The sequence below is a fragment of the Sus scrofa genome, chromosome 7 (assembly GCF_054392235.1).
Source record: "Sus scrofa isolate SSC_HxYL_T2T_F1_AM1 chromosome 7, Sscrofa_HxYL_maternal_Yorkshire_Landrace_v2.0, whole genome shotgun sequence".
Classification (NCBI taxonomy): Eukaryota; Metazoa; Chordata; class Mammalia; order Artiodactyla; family Suidae; genus Sus; species Sus scrofa.
Window position 1 is genome coordinate 23,222,273 of NC_139389.1, and position 24,899 is coordinate 23,247,171.

The following is a 24,899-nucleotide window of genomic DNA, read 5'->3' on the forward strand; positions in this document are numbered from 1 at the left end:
TCTGCCAGCGATTTGTTGCTGTTCTGTGCGAGTCATTTCTTCTGTAGATGTGCTTTTTTTGTTGTGTTTGTGGGAGAGGGCGAGTGTGTCCCCCTACTCCTCCGCCATCTTGTCCTCTCTCCCACGATTTTCTTTTTTTTGGGAATCATTTTCAGGCAGAGCTACTTGATTAGTGAATGTCGTTAGTGGAAGGAATATTAAATAATACATATGTTCTTTTCTTTATGATATTTGTCTTAAATTTATTTCAACTTTTATTGAGACATCAGTGGGACATATAAAATTGTATTGGTTTTAGGTGTACAATGTTATAGTTACTATAATGAGTTAACTTTCATCACCACACACAGTTACAATTTTTTTTTTTTCTTGTGGTGGGAACTTTTAAGTTTTCCTCTTAGCAACTCTCAAATAAACCACATAGCATTGCTAAGTACAGTCACCACGCTGTATGTTACATCCCCGGGGCTCATTTATCTTATAACTGGATGTCTGCACCTTTTGACCACCTTTGCCTATTTTACCAATTCCCATTTGTGGAGCAGGGTGGGGCCCTGCTCTCTGGCAAGTACCGATCTGTTTTCTGTATCAATATGTTGAGTCTTTTTTTAGATGTGACGTGTATGTGAAGTCATATACTATTAGTCTTTGATTTATTTCACTTAGCTTAAGGCTTTCAAGTTCCATCTTTTTTTTTTTTTTTTTTTTTTTTTTTGCAAATGGCAGCATCTCCTTCCTTTTTATGGCTAAATAATATATTAATATATTATTATTTACATAATTGCATAGATTTTTCAGGTGTTTACATCATATTAATCATATAATAACTATGGATATATATATATATATACCGCATTTTCTTTATCTGTCATATTTCTTTGCTAAAGCAAAAGCAGTGGTTCCCAAATGTTGACCATATAACATTTAAACACACAAGGTGATTTCTCATAATACCTTTCACACAGTGGGCATTTCATTCATGTATTCTTATTGATTGCTCAATCTGGTTTCTGTTTATCAACACATTTTTAATCTCTGAGGCTTTTTACTTATATTCTTTGTTCTAAGAGACATCTGTGCTGGTTTTTAGCCTCCATGACTTTACCACACCCTATTCACCTTGATGTTTTCTGCTGTTTTCAGATCTTATAGAACCTTTAGAGTTCATCTCAAGTGCCATCTACTTCATAAACCTATTTCCGTTTCCTCCTAATCAGACTTATCCATTACTTTTCTGAGAGCCTTTGTACTTTTTGCCTGTGCAGAATAATTTAGCACGTATGGTTAAGTCGTTGCGGGGTAGATTCTAATTATATTATGCAATGTTGTTTTTTCAAATAGATAAAATGGTGTTACTTTTGCTTGCATATATAGTTTCACATTTAAACTTATGATACAGAGATCAGGAAGCACGCAATTAATTCTGTCAATCAGATTCATCATTTGCTTGCCTTGAAAAGTCTGCTGGCTCCAAGTGACAGTGCTCTGCCTGGCCCCCAGCACTGTCCCAATTTGGAAAGTCTCTCCACTGCCTACACACACACGAGATATCCACTACTGTTTGTTCTGTGTAGAGACAAAGATTGTGAAGCTAAGTTTAGGCAACCATTGAAAGAAGTGGCAGGAAAATAGGGAGATCACTTTAATATCCATTTTAAATTAAACACACAGAGGCTTGGAACAAATTAAGCAATTTTTTTCTCAAGTGGAGAGAAATTGAGGGTCAATGACTGGTCTTCTGAGTCCTAGTCTAATGTGTTTGTATCATACAATTTTTCCCCCTCATTAATCTTTTCTACTTCTGCAAGAATATTGACACTGTGCTAGCAGAGCATTTAAGTTAGATGAGCTAGAGCATCTGTGGTAAACTCTCATGGATGTTGATGTGAGACTCAGTTAGGAAAGTAACCTTTCCTCAAGGAGAAAATTAGATTTAATTACTATTACTCTTACTATTACACTTACATTTTTCAAGCGACATATTATTCCACAAGTGTGATATCAGGCTAACTAAATTATGGAAGTCCTGATTAGCTTATAGAAGTTCAGTGTCTTGAAAGGATTTATTGTAATTTAATGTAAATTCCAAGTATATACCCATTAATTGTGAGAAATAAAAGGGAGGTTAAGTATTTGAAATTTTGGTTCAATTTGCAACCCAAATGCCAAAGACTGGAAAAGAGAATAAAAGTAAGTGTAAGCAAGAAAACAAACAATGATGAGCATAACCTGTAATTTTCTCCTGAGTCCATTACTATTGTGTATTTTGTGTGCTTGGATAATTGAAGATAGCAAAGTCTTAATGTATTTTCTAGCCCTATTAATTATAGATGGTACTAAGTTAAGAGCAGACTTAGCACAGAACTTATGTACTCTCTGTGAACCTTTTTTTGTGGGATGGTGAGCTGTTTCTGAAGGCAACTCTAAAAAGGTATTATGTGGTCCATAAGAACGTTGACACTATTCTTTATCAAATTAAACATGTTTTATGTGAGTCATTATTGTCGTTCAGACTGGGGAAGTGAAAATTATCCAAAGACTCCTCCTTTCTTTACATTTCAAGAATTGTAATGTGATAGAGGAGAAAATATTACCTTTTCTTTTACTTTTAAAGTCCAACAATGTATCCAAAGTTCCAAATCCATCCAGATTATAATTATTAATAAGGATTACAATTATTAAACAAAGCCGTCTTTTAGAGATAGGTTTTAGATCATGGAAAAATACCAAAGTTTTATTCATCATCACATTTTCCCATAAAAATATAAACATTATACCATGATATAGGACAATGAAAACATTTATTTTATGAAATTCCACTACATACACATATTAGTACAATCCCTCAAAATTTATGTAAATTCCATGTAGATTTATGTCAAAAGCCTAACTCACCTCCAACTTGTCATATTTTCTTTCCATTGGGATTGAGACAATGATGAAATAAATCTTTCATGAATGAATGAGAAATGAGTAAGCCTTTTTTGTCACCTTTAAAATCCTTTAATTTGTGCCTTCTTACTCCTGTGTATCATGATAAAGAGGTAGATAGGCTTAAGTAACTTAGAGCCATTACTCAAGATAATGATATTGATGTCATGATTAGACGTCAGAAAAGGTAGGGTGGTTATATTGTTTGCATCCACAAAGTGTTTGCATATAAGAATTATTACATAAATCGATCTCTGTGATCTAGGGATTACTTGCCTCAGTAAAAACGAAAGTTAGATAACCTTATTATTGCCTCCATCACATTAATTTTTTCTATGACTTCCAGGTCCTTTTTGATTTAGTAGATTTGTGATCAACTCTCATCAGCTTCTTCAGTGCCTCCTTCATGTCTTTATTCCTTAAAGTGTAAATGAGAGGGTTGAGACTTGGTGTGATGATGGTGTAAAAGAGGGTGAGAAATATGACCTGACCTCTGGAGGCATTGTTACCTGGTTGCAGGTACATGTAGATAATAGCTCCGTAGAAGATAGACACCACGGTGAGATGAGATCCACAGGTATTGATTGCTTTCCGCTGGCCTGCCCTTGACTTCATTCTCAGCACAGCTTTGGCAATGTAGCCATAGGATATAAGAATAAGGATGAGTGGTGTAAGGACAATGGCGATGCCTAAAGCAAAAACAGACAATTCAACTGCTGTGGTGTCTATACAAGCTATCTTGAGCATAGCTGGCAACTCACACAAGAAATGATCCAGAAGGTTGTTTCCACATCTAGGCAGATTCAGAGTGAGTGTACACAGTACAACAGAATTGGCCAAACTAATGCTCCAGACCATGATAATCATCTTGAGACATAAATGTGGGTTCATGATTACCAAATAATGGAGGGGCTTACAAATAGCTGTGAAACGATCGTAGGACATAACAGCTAGGAGAAGGCACTCGATGGAGCCCAACCACATATAAACATAGAGCTGAATGACACAGCCCCCATAGCTGATGGTCTTATGAGGCCCCCACAAGTTAACCAGCATCTGAGGGACGATGCTGGTTGTGAAACATAGGTCTAGGAAAGATAAATTCCGGAGGAAGAAGTACATTGGTGTGTGGAGGTGGGAGTCCAGGAGAGACGCAAGAATGATGGCTGTGTTGCCGACCAGTGTGATCAAGTAGAAGGTGGCGACAACTCCTGACAGGGCCATCTCCAGTTTGGGATGGTCAGAGAAGCCCAGCAGAATGAAATCATGCAGAGAAGTAGAGTTTCTTTGGCCCATAGTCCTTCAGTGCCCAAATCCTAAACTGATTTTGGGGTTGGAGAAGGAGAGGGAGGAGAGGGTAGGAGGAAGAGTAGGTGGAGGAAGAGGAGGAGGAGGAGAAGAAGGAGAAGGAATGTGTCAACATAGAGTAAAAATTTGATGAGATACAGAAGTAAACAAGGTAGAGAATTTATACAAATAATTGAAAAAATTAATGGTACAAGTAAAAATTATGGCCAAGTAAGTCTGGTATTTGTAGGTTCTTTTAAAGTAATAAATTTAATATTATATTTTTATCTAGATGACCTTACCTCTTAAATTCAGACCTAGCTCTTAAACTTAGGGTCTGAATTTTCTCTTATGTCAGTCTGGAAGTTTGGACTAGAACTTTTTCTAAAATAGTGTGATTGTGTGATTATCCATAAAACTCAGCTACTTGATGTGGGAATATTATTCTTTAACTGAGTTAGTGAATTCACTTATTACATCTAATTATTTGGCTTTTGTTGGAATGAAGGATTAGTCCTCTTTTCCATTAGTTATTTACCAATTTGATTTACACCTTTGACTTTCTGATATATTATGTAGTAGATCTGGCATGATTCCTTGGTACCTTTATCTTTCTCAACTCAGTACCTAGTTTATCACCCAAACTGGTACATTTGAATTCAAACATATTTGTTAACCATCCTCTCACTTAAAAATATGTCCTCCATCACTATGCTAATCCAAAAAAGTACCATTCTGGTGAGTGTTGTTGATAATGAGGAAGACTCTACATGTGTATAGGGAGGGCATAAATGGGAAATATCTGTACCTTTCTCTCAATTTTGTTGTAAACCTGAAACAGCTCTACAAATAAAGTTGAATAAAAAGATAGAAAACTTAGAGAAAAATATATGAATGAAAATTAAATTTAAATATCAAACTGGTGACACTTTCTCTCTGTATAGTACCAAAGTTGTGCTTACTGTTTGTTATACCATTTCAATCTATTTCCTGAATATTATGAAGAAATTGCTTCAAACTATGGCCATGATTCATAAGTGGATACATTTATAAGACTAAGTGGTATGGCTGAGACAGTTGTTTTGAGAGAGCCGTTTGGTGATTTCCTCAGAACTAGCTTCCCAAGAATTATTTGAGTCTAGGTTCTGCCATTGACCAAGTTGGATAGTTAGAAAAAATTAACTTTCTGAAATGTATTACAAGCTTTTATACACCATTAGAATTATATATTGTCTGAGCAGGGGGTGAATTAATAATTAATGATTACTTATTTTGATAGGCATATGTTTTATGTAACCTCTGAATAAGACAGAACTTCAGTTAAAATTATATGAATGCAAAAATGAAAATTCTTTTAAAATTAAAGACAATACCATACAATTAATTTCTTAACTATTTCAATTATTATTGTAGCCTCGAAAGATTAATTTGGGAAGGGAAAATACCCATCTATTAAAAATCTCCCATAGGAAATCTCCCCGTAATTTTTCATGCTCATTGTGAGATTTAGAAATGGATCAAAAATGTGAATTCTTTCTAGCTCTTCAGTCTTCATGAATAAAATATTACATTTCAAGCCTTCATTTTCAATTTAATCTACATTTCTCTCTTTTTAAAAATGCTGAATCAAGGAGTTCCCGTTGTGGCTCAGCTTGTTAAAAATCTGACTGATATCCATGAGGATGTGGGTTTGATCCCTGGTCTTGCTCAGTGGGTTAAGGAAGAATCTGGCATTGCTGCAGGCTGTGGCATGGGTCACAGATGTGGCTTGGATCTCGCATTGCTGTGGTTGTGATGTAGACTGCAACTCTGATTTGACCCCTAGCCTGGGAACTTCCATATACCTCAGGTGCAGCCAAAAAAAAAACAAATCCAGATGATTTCTCTGAAATTTCACTAGAGAAAGAAAAAGAAAAAAAAAAAAGGAGAAATAAAAAGAAAAAAAAGGAAAAAAATGCTGAATCAAAATGTCTGAAATCACAAATCAATAAATAACATTAGGATTATAACTTTTAAAAATGTAAATCACTATGCCATATACGTGAAACATGTAATATTGTACACCAGCGATACCTCAAAAAAGTAATAGCATCATGCCCTCTACTTACAATAGAGAATAAATTTTTTTTTGTCTTTTTGCCATTTTCTTGGGCCGCTCCCATGGCTTATGGAGGTTCCCAGGCTAGGGGTCGAATCGGAGCTGTAGCCACTGGCCTACGCCAGAGCCACAGCAACGCGGGATCTGAGCCGCATCTGCGACCTACACCACAGTTCACGGCAACGCCGGATCGTTAACCCACTGAGCAAGGGCAGGGACCGAACCCGCAACCTCATGGTTCCTAGTCGGATTCGTTAACCACTGAGCCACGACGGGAACTCCAAGAGAATAAATTTAATCTTTCCTCCATAATGGAGATAAAGAGAATTTCTCTTCAGAGGTTTACAATATTTATTTGTTCTAAACGTCCTGAAAGTCAGCAGGATCCTTAGTCTTTGTAGTTCCAAATTCTCTTTCTTTTACGTCCCACAAATTGTTTTACCAACTTAGACACACTATTTTCCAAGAGATATTAAAGAGTAACATTACTGTGATCCAGAGAGCGTTTCCCTGATGTTGTACTTTTTGACCCGTGTGGAGCCCACTCTGTGGAAACCAGATCCTGGTTAAGCATTTGCTCTCCGGGGCTGCAGCTTTCTCCTTTTTTTTTCCTGCAGCACCACTGCGAGTTCTGTTTTTTTCCTGATGTGTGTTAAAATATAGATTCTCGACTGGACTCCTCCTTCTTGAACATGTGACTTCGAGGAAGGGGAGGAAACGTGTCAGAAATTCTTACTACTTGTTCTGACTTTAAATCAGCTTGCAAATAGTCTTGGTCCCAGTGAAATATTGAAAAGCAACCATTAATTCAAAATAAGAATAAAACAAATTTCCCAATGTTGCCTGAAAACCCAGACCTCAAGAAAGGTTTCAAAGCCATCCAGACTACATCCCATTGATTTCAGTAGAGTGCCACAGAAAAAAAGCCTGTAAATGAAACAGCTGGAGAATTAGAAGATATTCTGATATTTCACTAAGAGAAATTTAATAGATGCAAAAGTTATTCACTGACAGAAAAGCATAAGATAGGGAATGAGGAAAATGTCTTTTAGACATTTTTCTCTAGTAGTGAATATGTTACAAATAAACTTTTCTGTTAGAGTGTGCATTTCCAATACTCAAATTATAGTATGTGTTATTTCTATAAAATAATCCTACCATTGATAGTACATATTGATTTGGAAAAAAGTTGCTGGAGCGTATCATTTAAAAAGTTACTGGAGCGTATAAAAAAGATATCTGATGCCTGAGGTTGAATAGTAATTTTATGAAAGATATTCAATCTGCAAATCCCTAAATAATAAGTTGAGGATCATAAGATTTAGACTTTTATACAGTCCTAATGTGGCTTTGTCTTGATGACTGTGATTAGTAATTCAAACACTTCAGTATCTGTAACAACTAATTCTGTTTGTGTCTTAGAGGTCAGTGTTTAAACCCCCCAGTTTTAGAGTGAGTAGTACTCAGAAGAGTTTTATGAGTTGGCTTATGGTCCCAAGACTCCCTTGAGTTAAAATTACATTCCACCAATAATTAATAAAATACAGAAGCACAAATTGATTGCCTTATGATATGTACATGTTTAAATGTTGCAAGTCTCATCTCTGAGTCATAAAACAATTTTAACTATCTGCTTCAGTATGGTAATAATTTTTGTATTCTATATTTGAAACATAGTGTGGTGTAAAGTAGATGGAGCCAGACTTTCTGAACTGAGATCCTGTGGTTTCAGTTATCAGCCGTGTGAACTTGGGAAAATTATTTAACTTTTTGGAGCATCAGATTTCTTATCTATAAGAGAGGGATAATAATACATACTTTAAGCAGTTAGTATGAGGATTAAATAAATTTAATATACATAAAACAGTATAATACTGGTTAACACATAGTAAGCATTCAAACAAGTGTTAGCTATTACTATTTCAATCAATTCAAGAGGTGTGTATGCTGTAAAAATAATCATTTTTATCACTTTTGGTAGAGCTCATACTGATATTTGACAAGATATATGGTAAACACCTCTCTCCCCCCCCCTTTTTTTTTGGCAGCACACTTGGCATGTGGAAGTTCCCAGGCCAGGGATTGAACCTGCGCCATAGCAGTAATTAGAGCCACAGCAGTGACAATGCCCGATCCTTAACCCGTTGAGCCACCAGGAACTCCAACATTTTCCCTTTTTCAACCACTACTTTTAGAACTGTATACATATAGTGTAAATATTATTTATTTATTTATAAAGATAGTAAGAAACTTAAAATAAATCAATGACACATTTTTTGGTCTAGCAAAATTCTAAACATATGGAAACTTGACAATATCCACTTTGATTTAAAGATCTCAATTTCATTCTTGTATTTTTTCTATTTGCCTTTAGTTTTCTATAGCTTTCTTTTTTCTTTTTAAAAATTTCTTTAAAGTTGGAATTGAATTTTATAATTTAAGTCCAATTGTGAAAAATATTCAGTTTTTGTTTAAGAAATTAAAAAACAAAAATGTATATAAATTTTCGTATATGTATATTTGCTTTAATTACATTACTGCACTGTGATTCCCTAGTCCCTTGATCCTTATTCTATAAGTATATTCCATGGGTTGGCTCTCTGGAAACATTACAGAGCAATCATCTAGATTCTTTAATTTTTGGAAAATTTCCCAGTGTTTTTCCAGGGATGGGTAAATTCAGATTGTGAAGCAGGTGATTTTGCCCTAGACATACAATATAATGTCTTTTTGAACCCTTTGACTAAATCAAGAGGTGTTCTTCTATTTCCTTTTTATTTACCTTTTTTTTTTTCTTGCTTGCTTTAGTCCTTTACTTTTAGGAGACATTTACAGCGAATTATTAGCAGCACCTCATTGTTTGACTGCATTTCACAATAACTGGAGTATTTGGAAATTTTAGAAAGATAGAGTCTGAGGCTCCTATGCCCTCACCAGGGATTCTAGTATTCTCTGTTTATGCTGCCCCATTGGACACTATCATATAGTTACAAGGCTTTAAATGCTACCTACATTTTGATGGCTTTCAAATTTGTATTTCCAGTCTTCTCCATTGAGCATCAAACTGGTAGTTCCAACTGCCAAACTTCATTCATTTTTGGATGTTTAGCAAAAATATTGATCTAAACATGGCAAAAATAAAACTCTCGATTCCCATTGTGCCAAATCTGCTCTCTCTTCATTCTTCCTAAGCATAGTAAATGGGACAAATATCTACCTATTACTGGCCAGAAACCTAAGGTCATCCTTAATTACTCCCTTGCCCTCACCTTGAAAATTTTACCTATTTCAAGGTTTACCTCTTCTCTCCTTATTTACGGCTACTGCCAACAATGAGCCACTCTCTACCCCCGACATCATCCAATGGCCTCCAAACTTGTTTCCCTCCTCTAACTTTATTCCTTTTCAATCCATTCTCCATTTGGCAGCTAAAAGTGTTCTTAAAATTTTTATTTTTTTCCATTTACTTTTTTGAAATCTTTTAAGAATCTTTACACACTTAGAATAAGATTCAGACTCCTTATCATGACCTAGCCCCTTTTATCCGACCAAACTTCTTCCATTCTCTTCACCCCTGTGTCTCTCTAGGAATGCAAGCATTTAAAAGGTTTTTGCACTGTCCCACTTACCAGTAACATTGTCCCAAGTTGTGTTCTTTATTTTCACTTTGTTTCTCAGCTATCATCTATTCAATGAGAGCTTCCTTGATTTTCTAATCTAAACTAAGATCCTCTCCACCCCAGTCTTCTCTATCATGTTTTCATATTTTTTCTTTAATAGCCCTTACTATACATTTTGCTTTTTAAAAATGTATTGTCTTAGTCTCTTTGGGCTGCTATAACAAAAATATTGTGACTGGGGACTTAAACCAACAATTATTATTATTATTATTATTATTATTTTGTCTTTTGTCTTTTAAGGGCCACACCTGTGGCATATGGAGGTTCCCAGGCTAGGGGTCTAATTGGAGCTACAGCTGCTGGCCTATGTCACAGCCACAGCAAAGCCAGATCTGAGCCTCATCTGCAATCTAAAGCTCACGTCAATGCTGGATCCTTAACCCACTGAGTGAGGCCAGGAATCGAACCCACAACCTCATGGTTCCTAATCGGATTCATTTCTGCTGTGCCACGACTTGGGAAACTCCCAACAATTATTTCTTATAATTTTAGAAGCTGGGAAAGCCAAGATCAAGATGCTGGCAGATTTGGTGTCTGGTGATGGTCTACTTTCCTAGTTTATAGATGCAGTCTTATTGTTGTGTCCTCTCTGGGCAGAAGGGGCAAGCGAGCTCTGTGGAGTCTTTTAGAAGAGCACTATTTCCATTCTTGAGGGCTCTGTCCTTATGACCTAGTCACCTCCTGAAGGCTTACCTCCTAGTACTATCACACTGAATCACATTCATCTGCTTTTATGAATCCAAAAAGATATTATTGTGATTTTGTCAAAGAGTGTTCTGCCTAAGTTTTCCTTTAGGAATTTTTTAGTATCTGGTCTTACATTTAGGTCTTTTATCCATTATGAGTTTATTTTTGTATATGGTGTTAGAGAATTTTTTTGCCACACCCATAGCCTGTGGAAATTTCTTGGCTAGGGCACGGCTGCCATCTATATCACAGCTGTGGCAACACTGGATCCTTAACCCACTGTGCCAGGGCAGGAACTCCTCAGAATGTCCTAATTTCCTTCTTTTACACATAGCTCTTCAGTATTCTTAGCACCACTTTCTGAAGAAACTGTCTTTTCTCCATTGTATGTTCTTGTCTCCTCTGTTGTGGATGAATTGACCATAGTGTGTGGGTTTATTTCTGGGGTCTCCTGTTCCATGGATCCATGTGTCTGTATTTGTGCCAGTACTATACTGTTTTGATTACTGTAATTTTGTAGTGTAGTCTGAAATCAGCGACGATGATTCCTCCAGCTGTCTTCTTTTTTTCTCAAGATTGTTCTGGCTATTCAGAGTCTTTCGTGTTTCCATAGAGATTTCATTTTTTTAATCGTTATTTTTTAAATTAATTAATTTATTTTTAGTCTTTTGTCCTTTTAGGGCCACACTCATAGCATATGGAGGTTCCCAGGCTAGGGGTCTGATCGGAGCTGTTGCTGCTGGCCTACACCAGAGCCACAGCAAAACTGGATCTGAGCCGCATCTGCGACTTACACCACAGCTCACGGCAACACCAGATCCTTAACCTACTAAATGAGGCCAGGGATCGAACCTGCAACCTCATGGTTCCTAGTCAGATTCAATGGGAACTCCCCATACAGATTTTAAAATTATTTGTTCTGGTTCTGTCAAAAATGTCATTGATATTTTGAATAGAGATTTCATTGAATCTTTTGATTGCTTTGGGTAGTATGATCATTTTAATAATATTTTTTCTTCTAATCCAAGAACCTGTTATACCTTTCCATCTATTTGTTTTGTCTTCATTTTCTTTCATTATTGTCTTGTAGTTTTCCAAGTACAGGTCTTTTTCCTCTTCAGGTGGTTTGTTCCTAGGTATTTTATTCTTTTCAATGTGATGGTAAGTGAGATTGTTTCCTTAATTTCTCTTTCTGCTCTTTCATTGTTAGTTTATAGAAATGTAAGGGATTTATGTGTATTAATTTTGTTTCCTATAACTTTGCTAAATTCATCAATGAGCTCAAGTAGTTTTCTTGTGGTATCTTTAGGATTTTCTATACATGATATCATGTCATCTGCAAATAGTGACTGCTTTACTTCTTCCTTTATGGTTTGGATTCCTCTTATTTCTTTTTCTTTTCTGATTGCTGTGGCTAGAACTTCCAAAACTATATTGAATAAAAGTGGCAAGAGTGGACATCCTTGTTTGTTTTCTGATCTTAGAGGAAATGCTTTCAGATTTTTCATCATCGAGTATGATTTTAGCGGTGGGTTTGTTATATATGGGCTTTATTATGTTGAGGTATGTTCCCTCTATGTCCTCTTTTATAGAGAGTTTTTTTTAAATCATAAATGGATGTTGAGTTTTATCAGAAGTTTTTCTGCATCTATTGAGATGATCATATGTTTTTTTTCAATTTGTTTATATGGTATATATCACACTGATTGATTTATAGATATTGAAAAATCCTTGCATCCCTGAGATAAATTCTACTTGAACATAGTGTATGTGAATCCAACATAATGTATTGTTGGATTCAACTTGCTAGTGTTTTGTTTGTTGGTGAAATATTTATTGTCATTTTAGTATGAGTTCATGATTACGCTGAATGCATTTCTGTGAAGAGTTTTTCCTTGTGACTATGACACCAATTTAACCAGGAAAGCTCCTTGAAGGGCATTAACTGCAACCCTGGGATTTATCCTCCCAATGGCCCCAGTCAAGAAAAGAAAGTCATATTACTCTTTTTGTTCCTGTAAAAGCCCCATTTGCTCTGGAGTAAGGGGTGCATCCCCTGATACCTTAAATGCCCTAAAGAGTTCCCATGTTCTGCTAAAAGGAAATCTTTTGGATAAACCTAGGCTCTCTCTTCTGTGGCAATGATAATCATAATTATTTTCAGACTACTTTCGATAGTTAGATTATGTACATTAGCAAAGATGGACTATGAGGGCAATTAGGTTAACGTTCTTAGGTCACATGACAACCAGAGAGCTTCATATTAGTTTGTACATGATGAGGGCATAGACAGGAAGAGAATGATAGAGAAGGTGGACAAACACAGGGAGGTCAGTATTGAAAGAAGTTGATGGAGCACTAAACCAGGTTTACTATAAAGGAACAAATAGGACAAGACTTAGAAAAATGTCTATTAGTAACAATGGGGGTGAGAAGAAAGTGCCAAGCCATCTGCTTTTCCAGTAATGACTTAATGGAAGAAAGAAAATATTTTATTCCATGGTTTATAAAGTCTACCTTTGATAGGGTCTTCATTTATCTCTTTTCCACTAAGAAGAAAATCAAACCACAAACCTTTGAAGTTTTATCTTCCTGAATTCTGTATTTTTTCTGTCCCTTACCTCTTATCCCTTTTTACTTTTAGAAAAATTCTGAAAGGCAGGTAATGAAAGTACCACAAAGCTGCTACTTTCTTTTAATTAATATAATATGAAATTAAGGCAGCTTTATAAGGGAGGAAAACTATGTCTGCATCAGAAAAAATACCCATAGCATTTGAATTCAAATATCTTATGATGTATTAATCCTTATTCTAGGAGAATTTAAAAAATCCATTAGAATTTTTCTGTCATACCTTGAAAAGCTGATAGTCATTGACAATACCAATAACATCAAATGGTATATAGATACCTCTATGCCTGCCTAAATCAGTCTTAGCCAACTTCAATGTTCCTGGGTCTCCAGCTTGTAACTCAACCAATCAGACACCTCTGGTTTTTTTAAGCCAGTAAAAAAAGTCCCTCAAAAGATTGGAGGTGAATCTGTTTGGGTTGAATTTGTCTTTTGTCCTATTCAATTAGAGAATGTGAGAGGAGCAGAAGTGGCAGGGCAAAGCTGTTTGGGAATATTTAAATGGTGGATTACTGTGACTTGCAGCAATAACTATATAATAAAAGTGTTTATTTTTTTCTATGAAAGATGGATAATGCACAGAGAAAATAAGCAACTGAAAATCAAACTATTAGTAAACATTTGAATTTCTTAACTTTATTATTATTATTTTTTTTTACAAAAGAACCACCACAAGATGACCTTGTATTTGGATTTTATGTGATATTCATGTCATTGTCCCTTATTTTTAAAAATTTTTTATTTTTTTGCTTTTTAGGGCCACACCATGGTGTGTGGAAGTTCCCAGGCTAGGGGTCAAATCAGAGCTACAGCTGCTGACCTACGTCATAGCCACAACAACCCCAGATCCGAGCCACATCTGTGACCTACACCACAGCTCACAGCAATGCCAGATCCTTAACCCACTGAGCAGGGCCAGGGATAAAATCCTGTTCCTTATGGATACTAGCTGGGTTCTTTTCCACTGAGCCACAACAGGGAACTCCCATGTCTTTGTCTGTTAAAAATTAGTGAATTTTCTATTCAGATTCTCTCATTTCAAATCGTAGACCTAAAGACATATGATGAAATTATAAATTATGGCTTAGAATTTAATTTCTTAGCTCTTATTCTAAGAAATTTTGTAGGAACTACCTTTTAGCCTTATTTTCCAGATCTCATAACCTTGTGATATATGCACTTTCAAGTACCACAATCAGAGTTCCTCCTCTCTTTCCTGATCCAAACACTTTCCCTTTCTTGCTCCTTCCTAAACCTTTTCTTTGACTGTCCCTTTTTTTTTTTTTGTCTTCCAAAAAAAGTTGTCTTCTCATTTATGTTTGGAAGCATTTTATCACTGAATTCTCCAATCTATTTCACTTCTCAGTTAATTAATCAAGACTATCAGTTGTTTTTGTTTCTTTGTTTCCATAAAGGCCACTTGAGTATGTGGCTTTACCACCTCAGCACTTCATTCCTCCTTTACCTTCTGGGTGCCATTGTGTGGACATTGTCTAGTGGACCACTTCAGTGAAGTTTCAGCACTGCTGTGATTATCATGCGTTGATACTCATGCAATGAGATTCATATTAGCTCATTATTGTGAATATTAATAAGTTGGTGTGTGCATGCATGTGCCTTTATACTTGTATTTTCATGTTATTTTTGTCTGAGAATAAGCTGACAACATAAATAAATAAGAATATTTCATCCTTTCTATAAACATATTCAACTGAAATTGACTTTTTCATTCAACATTGACTTTTTTTTTTTTTTTGTCTTTTTGCCATTTTTTGGGCTGCTCCCGCGGCATATGGAGTTTCCCAGGCTAGGTCTAATTGGAGCTGTAGCTGCCAGCCTATGCCAGAGCCACAGCAATGCAGGATCTGAGCCCGTCTGCAACCTACACCACAGCTCACGGCAACGCTGGATCGTTAACCCACTCAGCAAGGGCAGGGATCGATCCCGCAACCTCATGGTTCCTAGTCGGATTCGTTAACCACTGCGCCACGACGGGAACTCCAACATCGACATTTTAAAGTTACTACTGAATTGTTTTTCATCTCATGGTAAATTCTCTCAGCTTTGTGTAAGATGATTAAAACTGGAGATATTTCTTTCTGTGTAATCACAAAATTGGAAATAATCTGAACATTAGGGAAAGGAGGACAAAGATTTTCTTTTTGTAAAAAAAGTTTTTTTTTAAAATGAAAAAATATGGGATATCTTTAATCATTTATCCAAATGCTAACTTATGGATGCACAAAGGAACTCATTAGCTTGAGAAGTTATTGATTGTATCTACAACAGGGCAAATGTCTGAATGAAACTTCAAAACAAAACCATAAAAATCCTACCGTCATATTGCAGTATTTGGAAATGGCATAGATTTTTTTCCCCAATCAGTTTTCAGGGGTTTGACAATGAGTGGGGCATCCTTCAGTTTATGTGCTTCTTTCCTCAGGTATTGGAAAAAAATGAATGATGAAGGAAAAAAATGCAAGTTCTCAAGATTACTTTGTTCTACTGGGTTTTTCTAATTGGCCTCACCTTGAGTTAGTTCTCTTTGTAGTTATTTTGATGTTCTACTTGATGACATTGATAGGCAACCTGTTCATCATTATCTTGTCATACTTGGACTCCCATCTCCACACTCCCATGTACTTCTTCCTCTCAAACCTGTCTTTTCTGGATCTCTGCTATACCACCAGCTCCATCCCCCAGTTGCTGGTCAACCTCTGGGGCCCAGAGAAAAACATTTCTTATGTCGGGTGCATGATTCAACTCTATTTTGTTCTTGCATTGGGAACTGCTGAGTGTATGCTACTGGTGGTGATGTCCTATGACCGTTATGCAGCTGTATGTAGACCCTTGCATTACACTGTCCTCATGCACCCTCGTTTCTGCCATCTGTTGGCTGTGGCTTCTTGGGCAAGTGGCTTTACCACCTCAGCACTTCACTCCTCATTTACCTCCTGGGTACCCCTGTGTGGACATCGTCAGGTGGATCATTTCTTCTGTGAAGTTGCAGCACTGCTGCGACTGTCTTGTGTTGATACCCGTGCTAATGAGCTGACCCTCATGGTCATGAGCTCCATTTTTGTGATCATACCACTTATTCTCATTCTCAGCTCCTATGGTGCGATTGCCCATGCTGTGCTGAGGATGCAGTCAACAGCTGGACTTCAGAAAGTCTTTGGGTCATGTGGAGCCCATCTTCTGGTTGTATCCCTGTTTTTCATTCCAGTCATGTGCATATATCTCCAGCCCCCAACAAGAGGTTCTCAAGATCAAGGAAAGTTCATTGCCCTCTTTTATACTGTTGTCACACCTAGCCTCAACCCTCTAATCTATACCTTGAGAAACAAAGATGTAAAGGGGGCAGTTAAAAGATTAATGAGGTGGGAGAGGGAGATGTGATGGATCACCTGTTTAGCAGCTTTTGTTTGAAGAGTATTATCTATCTTGGAGGGTTCTTCTGGTCCTTTGAGACTTTTTTTTTTGGTCTTTCCTATGGCCGCACCTGCAGCACATGGAGATTCCCAGGCTAGGGGTCCAAATGGAGCTGCAGTTGTCAGCCTACACCAGAGCCACAGCAACGTGGGATCCAAACCGTGTCTGCGACCCACACCACAGCTCACGGCGATGCCAGATCCTTAACCCACTGAGCAAGGCCAGGGATCAAATCCTCAACCTCATGGGTCCTAGTCGGATTTGTTAACCACTGAGTCACGATGGGAACTCTGAGACTTATTTTTGATCTATAACCCAGCAAGTTTAGAAGAAAAGTTCTGCTCCAAATTTGTTGTTCTTTTAAATAAAAGAATTAACCAATTGGTTAACCAATTAACCAATTGGTTAATTCTGGACTATTATCTAGAGATAAACTTTTTGATGTGTACCACTTTAATCTATTCAATATTTAGTGTCTATAGAAATTAGGCAGTGGGTTTTAAAATTAATACACTAATTTATAGAGCAAATATTAGTATCTATAGAAAGAGAGGGACATACAGCAAAGACTTCGGCTAATGGAGTTTTTGGTCATTAATAGCCATTACATTTACCTAAATGGTAAAAATTATTTGGCTGAAACACACTTTTTCCAAGATACTATATTACATGAGTGTTTTGTTCTGTGGGTCTATATATATATATTATAAAGAATTGCCTGTTCTAAATGGTTCATTCATTCATCCATTCCTTTATTTATCTACTTATTCATTCGTTCATTCATTCAATTCATTGGCTAAATATCTTCAAGATTGTTGGCTTGGTAACATAGATGAATTTTTCCTGAATAGAACTCACTTTCTAGTGGTGGAAATGACAGTGTTAAGATAGAAAATGAAGTATCTGTATAGGACTTAGTTTCCAATGGGCACAATGCTAATAAATTAATGTATCTTTAAAAAAATCTAAAACAAAAGAAGTTTGGCCAAAACCTTGAAAATAAATACCAGAGGTAATTTCTGCAGGAAGGCAATCTCATTACATGAAATAAAACCAAACAAACAGAACAAGTTTAATTTCCTTTAGTTGAGTTAGTTAATGACAAGGATATCGTTTAAATTTAAGGTACCTTAAAGCTTTTCTTTTTAAATATCATTAGTCTTTGCTGTATAGCATGAGTTTTTTTTTTAATGTAGAACATAAAATTGGACCATATTTTATAGTTACCATTCCTTATGGTAGATAATGACCAAAAAAATCACAGCTGTGAGAGATTCTCAATTAATACAGCAGATATAGGCTTCTCTTCTCCCTCAACTTTTTCAAGGTAGTTAGAAGTATATGGATAGTGGGAACAATTTCTAACATTGTGATTTATAGACTGCTAATTCATGAGAACTTGTAAACTGGGAACAATCATGTTAAATAATGTTAGAGGATCAAATATCTGAAGCAGTTAATACCAGGCTCTGAAAACAACTTGATTCATCTAACGGATGTCTTAAAAACTTACCCATTTTTATATATGGATGTGTTCTTATTGAATTCTAAGTGGTATTCACATATTCTTGACTCAAGTCCTATGTCAGATAAATGTTTTATAAATATCTTCTTCCAGTCTGTGGTATGCTTTTATTTTCTAATAGTGTCTTTCAAAGAGCAAGTTTTTTTTTTTTTTTTTTTTTTTTGTCTTTTGTCTTTTTTGTTGCTGTTGTTGTTGCTATTTCTTGGGCCGCTCCCGCGGCATATGGAGGTTCCCAGGCTAGGGGTTGAATCGGAGCTGTAGCCACCGGCCTACGCCAGAGCCACAGCAACGCGGAATCCGAGCCGCGTCTGCAACCTACACCACAGCTCACGGCAACGCCGGATTGTTAACCCACTGAGCAAGGGCAGGGACTGAATCCGCAACCTCATGGTTCCTAGTCGGATTCGCTAACCACTGCGCCACGAAGGGAACTCCAAAGAGCAAGTTTTAACTTTAATGAAATATGCATTGTTTCTACAAAAAAGCATGCTGGCATTTTGATTGTGGTTGCATCGAATTTGTATACCAATTTGGAAAGAGCTGACATCTTGGTGATATTGAGTCTTCTGATTTAGGAACCCAGTATATATCTCTATTTATTTACATCTTTTTAGTTTCTCTCAGAAGGATTGATGTTTTTATTATACAGATTTTGTACATATTTGGCAAAATTCATCCCTAAGTATTTAATGTTTTCGAATGCCATTGTGAATGACATAGAAGTACAATTGATCTTTGTATATTGACCTTGTATCCTGTGACTGCTAAATATGCATTTTATTTCTGGTAGACTTTTAATAGATTTTTAAAGATTTTCTGAGTACATGATCATGTCATTCATAAATAAGGACTTTTATTTCTCTCTCTCCAACTGTTATTTCTTTTATATTGCTATGTTACTCTGTTGCACTGGCTGTGATTTCCAGCTTAATGTTGAATGGAAGAACTGGGAGCCAAAATGCTTGCCCTAATCTTAAGGGGAAAGTATTGTCTTTTACTAATAAGTATATTAGCTATGCGTTATCTGTGTCCTCTACCAGGTTTAGGAAGTTGCATTTTTTTCTTGCTTTTCTGAGGTTTATCATGCAAGGGTATGAAAATTCTGTCCAACACTTTTTCTGCATTTTGTGAGATGATCTGATAGCCTTTCTTCTTTATTCAATTAATACAGTAAATTTCATTGGTTAATTTTCGTAAGTTAAAATAACCTTGTCTCCTGAGGGAAAAAAACCTCTTGATATAATATATTGTTCTTTTAAGGCCATTCTGGACTTCATTTGCTAATCTTTTTTTGGTAAGAGTTTTAGTGTCTATAATCATGAGCAATATTAAACAGTATTTTTCTTTTCTTGTGATGTATGTGTCTAGTTTCTGTACCAACTTAATGCTGGATTTATTACATGACTTGGGTAATATTCCCTTCTCTATTTTCTGAAAGAGTTTGTTTAGCATTGGTATTACTTCTTCTTAAATGTTCAATATAATACTCTTGTGGATATATAAGTCCATAGTTCTTTTTGTGGGACCATTTTAGATTAAAACTTCAATTACTTTCATTGTTATAAAAGTATTAAGATTTTTCTGTTTCTTTAAGAATCTGTTTTGATTATTTGTATCTTTCAAAGAATCTACTGATTTCACCTTTGTCATCAACTTTATTATTCATAATATTCCATTATTGTCCTCTTAATGTTTGTAGGATTCCTACTGACCTCCATTTTATTTCTGATCTAGTAGTTTATATCTCCCACACTTTTGTGTGAATCAGTCTAGATAGAGATTTGTCAGTTTCATATTTTATTTTCAATAACTTTGTATTTCACAGATCTACTTTTATATTTACCATTCCCTTTCCTTTGCTAAATTTTAGTTTAACATCATCTTCCTTTTTTAGCCTTTTAAGGTAAAAGCTTCTGTCATTGATATTAGATCATTTCCCTTTGTTTAAAATAAGCATTTAAATCTATACATTTTTCTTTAAGCACTGATTTAGCTGCATCTCACATATTTTGACATTTTCTATTTTAATTTTCACTTTGTTTCAAAGACTTTTTTTTTTTTGTCTTTTTGCTATTTCTTTGGGGCCGCTCCCACGGCATATGGAGGGTCCCAGGCTAGGGGTCGAATCGGAACTGTAGCCACCGGCCTACGCCAGAGTCACAGCAACGCGGGATCCGAGCCGCGTCTGCAACCTACACCACAGCTCTCGGCAACGCTGGATCGTTAACCCACTGAGCAAGGGCAGGGACCGAACCCGCAACCTCATGGTTCCTAGTCGGATTCGTTAACCACTGCGCCACGACGGGAACTCCTCAAAGACTTTCTAATTTCCTTTGTGATTTCTTTGACTGAAGGGAGTGGCACAGTTGGTGTTATCATAAAAGAATGACAAAAAACAGATATGAGAGAATAAAGATTCTAGTAAAAGTGATAATTTCCTATAAATCTATAAATATTTGACTATTGTACATCATTTCTATCTTCTATGTAGCTTTTGTGTTGTTCACACAAGTTTAAAGAATTTGTTTTTTCTGAGGTTTTTTTCTTTCTCCCTTATCTGAGCTACAGTTGTCTGTCTTTTCATTTTTATAGGTTTTTGGTGTGGTGCCCTTTTTGCAGATAATACAGTTTTTTTTTGTTTGTTTGTGTTTTTGTCTTTTTGCCATTTCTTGGGCCGCTCCCGTGGCATATGGAGGTTCCCAGGCCAGGGGTCCAATCGGAGCCGCAGCTGCCAGCCTATGCCAGAGCCACAGCAATGCGGGATCCAAGCTCACGGCAACCTACCCACAGCTCACGGCAACGCCGGATTGTTAACCCACTGAGCAAGGGCAGGGACTGAACCCGCAACCTCATGGTTCCTAGTCGGATACGTTAACCACCGCGCCACGATGGGAACTCCGATAATACAGTTTTAACTTCTCTTATTTCTGTGTCTGCCTCCCTTGTGGCTGAAGTTGGTCCAGGGGCTTGCTCTCGGCTTCCTGATGGGAGGGATAGGTGCCTGCCCACTGGTGGATAGGGCTGCGCACCAGCTGGATAGGGCTTTGTCCCTGGGTGAGATTAGACGTGGCTGTGTGCCTGGGCTCTTTAGGCAGCCTGTTTACTGATGGGTGGGCTGTGATCCCACTTGGATTGTTGTTTGGCCTGGGGCTTCTCGGCGCTGATGGGCGGGGTCAGGTTTTCCCAAAATGGCCACCACCAGAGAAACACATGCTGATGGATATTCCCAAGAGCTTTGCTTCCAATGTCCTTCCCCACAATGAGCCACAGTCACCCCCTGTTTTCCCGGGAGATCCTCCAAGAACTGCAGTCAGGTCTGACCCATATTCCTATGGAGCCTTTGCTTTTCCCTGGGACCCAGTGCACATGAAAGTCTGTGTGAGTCTTTCAAGTACAGGGTCTCCATTTCCCCCAGTCCCATGGAGCTCCTGCACACAGGCCCCACTGGCCTTCAATGCCAGATGCTCCAGGGGCTCTTTCTCCCAGTGCCTGATCCCTAGGCCTGGGGATTTGATGTGGGGCTCAGAACTCTCACTCCTGTAGGTGAGTCTCTGTGATACAGTTACTTTCCAGTCTGTGGGCTTCCCACCTGGGAGGTGTGGGGTTGTTTATATCATGTAATCGCCCCTCCTACTTCTTGATGTGGCCTCCTATTTGTCTTCTGGAGTAGGATATCTTTTTGAAAGTTTCCAGTCCATTTGGTTGAAGGTTGTTCAGCATTGGGTTTTAATTTTGTTGTTTTTAGGAGAGAAGTTGAACTCCAGTCCTTCTATTTGGCCATCTTAATCTCATCTGCAAAATAACTCTTTTCTTGAAGTGTTTGATTCAAATATTCCATTCCTTGGGTTGTCGTTGGATCATCCTGGGCAATGATTAGTCTCCTTGCTTGCAGCTGGCTGCTGTAGCTGCAGGTAGATGACATGACGTGTGGAGTTGTATCCCCAACCCCAGGGGTGGGAGCCAGGCTGCCAGGGAAAACTAAAGAATTTGTCTTGAGAGTGGAAAATTCTAGTGTACAGTAAAGGCAAGTTTGTAACAAGTGCAGGTCATTGTAATCTCCAGAACTAGAAGGCCTTATTGATCAATGGGTGATTTAGAGTCTTGGAAGAAGGCATGGGGGACAAACAGCTTAGGAATACTATGCTATTGTATATTCCTTGTGATAAGCAACTCATTACTTGCCCCAATAAGGGCCTTTTTGATTTGTCAGTACCAGAACCATCTTTATTATATTAGATCTGGGAATATATATATATATGTATATACATATATATATATGTATATATATATATTATATGGACTTAAAAAATAATTCTCAAAATGGACACAACCTTCTTAAGCTTTATCTTCACAGACATCCTTTTTTCTCAAGGTATTGGTGAAGGTATTGACACTGAAGGTGGCAATTACACAGAAGAGAGTAAGGAACTTGCCCTCGTTTTAGCAATAAAATTTTGTTTGCTGGAGAGATATTTATACCTATAATCTGATATATTGCTGTCTGTCTGTCTGTCTATCTATCTATCTATCTATCTATCATCATCATCATCCCATCATCACCTAACTTGGGGTAGCATAGGAGAAATACATGATCAGGAAATACAGATGTTGAAGGTTTTCTTTTCTCCAGCTCCTGAGTTAGTTAAAAACCTACAGGCTTATGTATCTACACTAGTACTATATTGAACATTTAAGAAGAAGTAATACCAATGCTAAACAAGGTTAAGGTCAAGTTATCACATGCAATGTACCTATGAGAGATGAGAGAATGAGACCCAATGATAAGGGTTGTGAAGACAAAAGCCTTAAGGGTCATAGTGTCTACACAGTAGTGCAGCATCTGGACCTTGGGTCCAATATGACCATTACCAAATTTGTAAGTACATGATGCCATTTAGTACAAGGTTTTCCAGACTGCAGCTTACTTGTCATATGTCTTGACAGCCAGGTGAATACATTTCACCTTTTCCAGTGCTTGATGGCAAACCTAGATAGGTTATGACCTTTATCTGCACCCCAGATACGACTCTATAACATTGAGTGAATGGAGCCTATGGTAAGACACACTTCTAGTAATGAAAAGGTGACTCCCTGACACAACATTGGTTTGAGGAACTGAAAATTTAGAGTTGAAAGCAAGAATAATTTATATTTCCCAGGAGAGGAAACAGATAAAATGTGAGGGAAATCGTGAAAAGAATTAGCTCTAGAGCAGAATAGTCAGAGAAACCTACCAAAATACAGATTTCTAAAGATCTGATATTGTTCCTTTTCTTTTCTCATAGCCTTGTTTTACCTCTTGGGAAGATAGTGAGTGTTGGTGAAAAGGACATGATTGACAACTCCAAAATGAAATGCTCTTAGGGGAGAAGTGCACATTTGAGTAGAAGTCTTAGCAGTGAGACATTAAACAGATATGATATTGGAGATGCACACATTTTTGGGGATGATTATTATGGGTCTTGACTGTGAATACTTACTAACATTGTATGTCTTTTTATTTTGTCAGGTATACGAAAGTGATTTCCAAAATCTGAGTATGTACAAGGGGAAGTAAGCTCAATATTTTTCCTTCTTTCCTTTCTGTAATTGGGGGAGTTTCAAATCTTTCATTTTTCCACTCATATTTAACCCAAGAGATGTTTCCCTACATGCCACTGACATTCTGACTTTTATCTTTGGATCAGGGAAAACCAAGATCACTTTAAACAAATGATTAATTCTTGTAAACTTGCCCTTGTGGGATCTAGTCAACCTGTGAACCCAATAAGCTTCTAAATGACCAGGCAATACCTTAGAATACAAATGATAGGGTTATTTTTGATATATCCTTATAATTTGATCTATTCTTTCAAATCTTATGTATTAACATTTATCTCAATTAGATGAGAATGAACAGCTTCTTCTGGCATTTTGATGACCTAGGCCCTGTTCTACCCCAACCTCAGTGGTATCATCATATTATAAGTCACTGGTGTGTTCTCACTCTTGAAGTGTTTATTTTTTCCTAATAGCTTATGAAGATGAAAAGAATGGGAAAATAAATAAATCATATTTAATAATAAACAAATACCAGTGTCTAGAACTCTACTCCACTTGAAGCTCTGTCCATGATAATTTAATAGTTTATAATCTATTCTAATTCACACCCTTGTCAAATAAAATACTCAATTTACCAGAATCCTACAGAGATTAATTAATGTCATTTCTCCCTTTTAATCCTCCATGCATGATTTGTGCCTTATGGTCTATGATAATCTGACAAAATGTTTTGCATTGGTTTCATATCACTGAGAATGAGTATGGACTCTGAAAATTACCTAAAATCAGCATATATATTTCTTTTTCTTTTTTTTTAAGCACTGTGGAAAATGTTTATATCTTTTTCTTATTGAATGCTTACAACAGCCAAGACCACAGAAACATAAAGACTGTTTTCTGGTACTTCTCTTAAACAGAAAGCAAAATACCCAAATGCTCTCTTAAAATCATACTTTTAAAAATGATATCACTTATATGTGCAATCTAAAGTATGGCACAAATGAACTTATTAAAAAAACTGAAACAGACTCAGAGACTTAGAGAACAGACTTGTGGTGGCCCAGGGGATGGGCTAGGTGTTTGGGAT

At 36.8% G+C, this 24,899-nt stretch overlaps 2 protein-coding genes and 1 long non-coding RNA gene across 3 annotated transcripts in view; 2 read left to right on the top strand and 1 right to left on the bottom strand.

Annotated features, from left to right (window-relative positions):
• Positions 1 to 24,899, top strand: part of LOC110257996 (uncharacterized) — an 819,260-nt gene that overhangs the window by 419,000 nt on the left and 375,361 nt on the right. The gene's annotated exons all lie outside the window — the stretch shown is intronic.
• On the bottom strand, positions 694 to 6,167 carry LOC110258401 (olfactory receptor 2W1-like). The gene has a single exon (XM_084966869.1). It carries the CDS (start codon positions 4,225 to 4,227, stop codon positions 3,265 to 3,267), a length of 963 nt encoding a protein of 320 aa, XP_084822995.1. The 5' UTR covers positions 4,228 to 6,167; the 3' UTR covers positions 694 to 3,264.
• On the top strand, positions 15,397 to 16,972 carry LOC110258402 (olfactory receptor 2J3-like). The gene has a single exon (XM_021081687.2). The coding sequence runs from the start codon at positions 15,775 to 15,777 to the stop codon at positions 16,711 to 16,713; it is 939 nt and encodes a 312-aa protein (XP_020937346.2). The 5' UTR covers positions 15,397 to 15,774; the 3' UTR covers positions 16,714 to 16,972.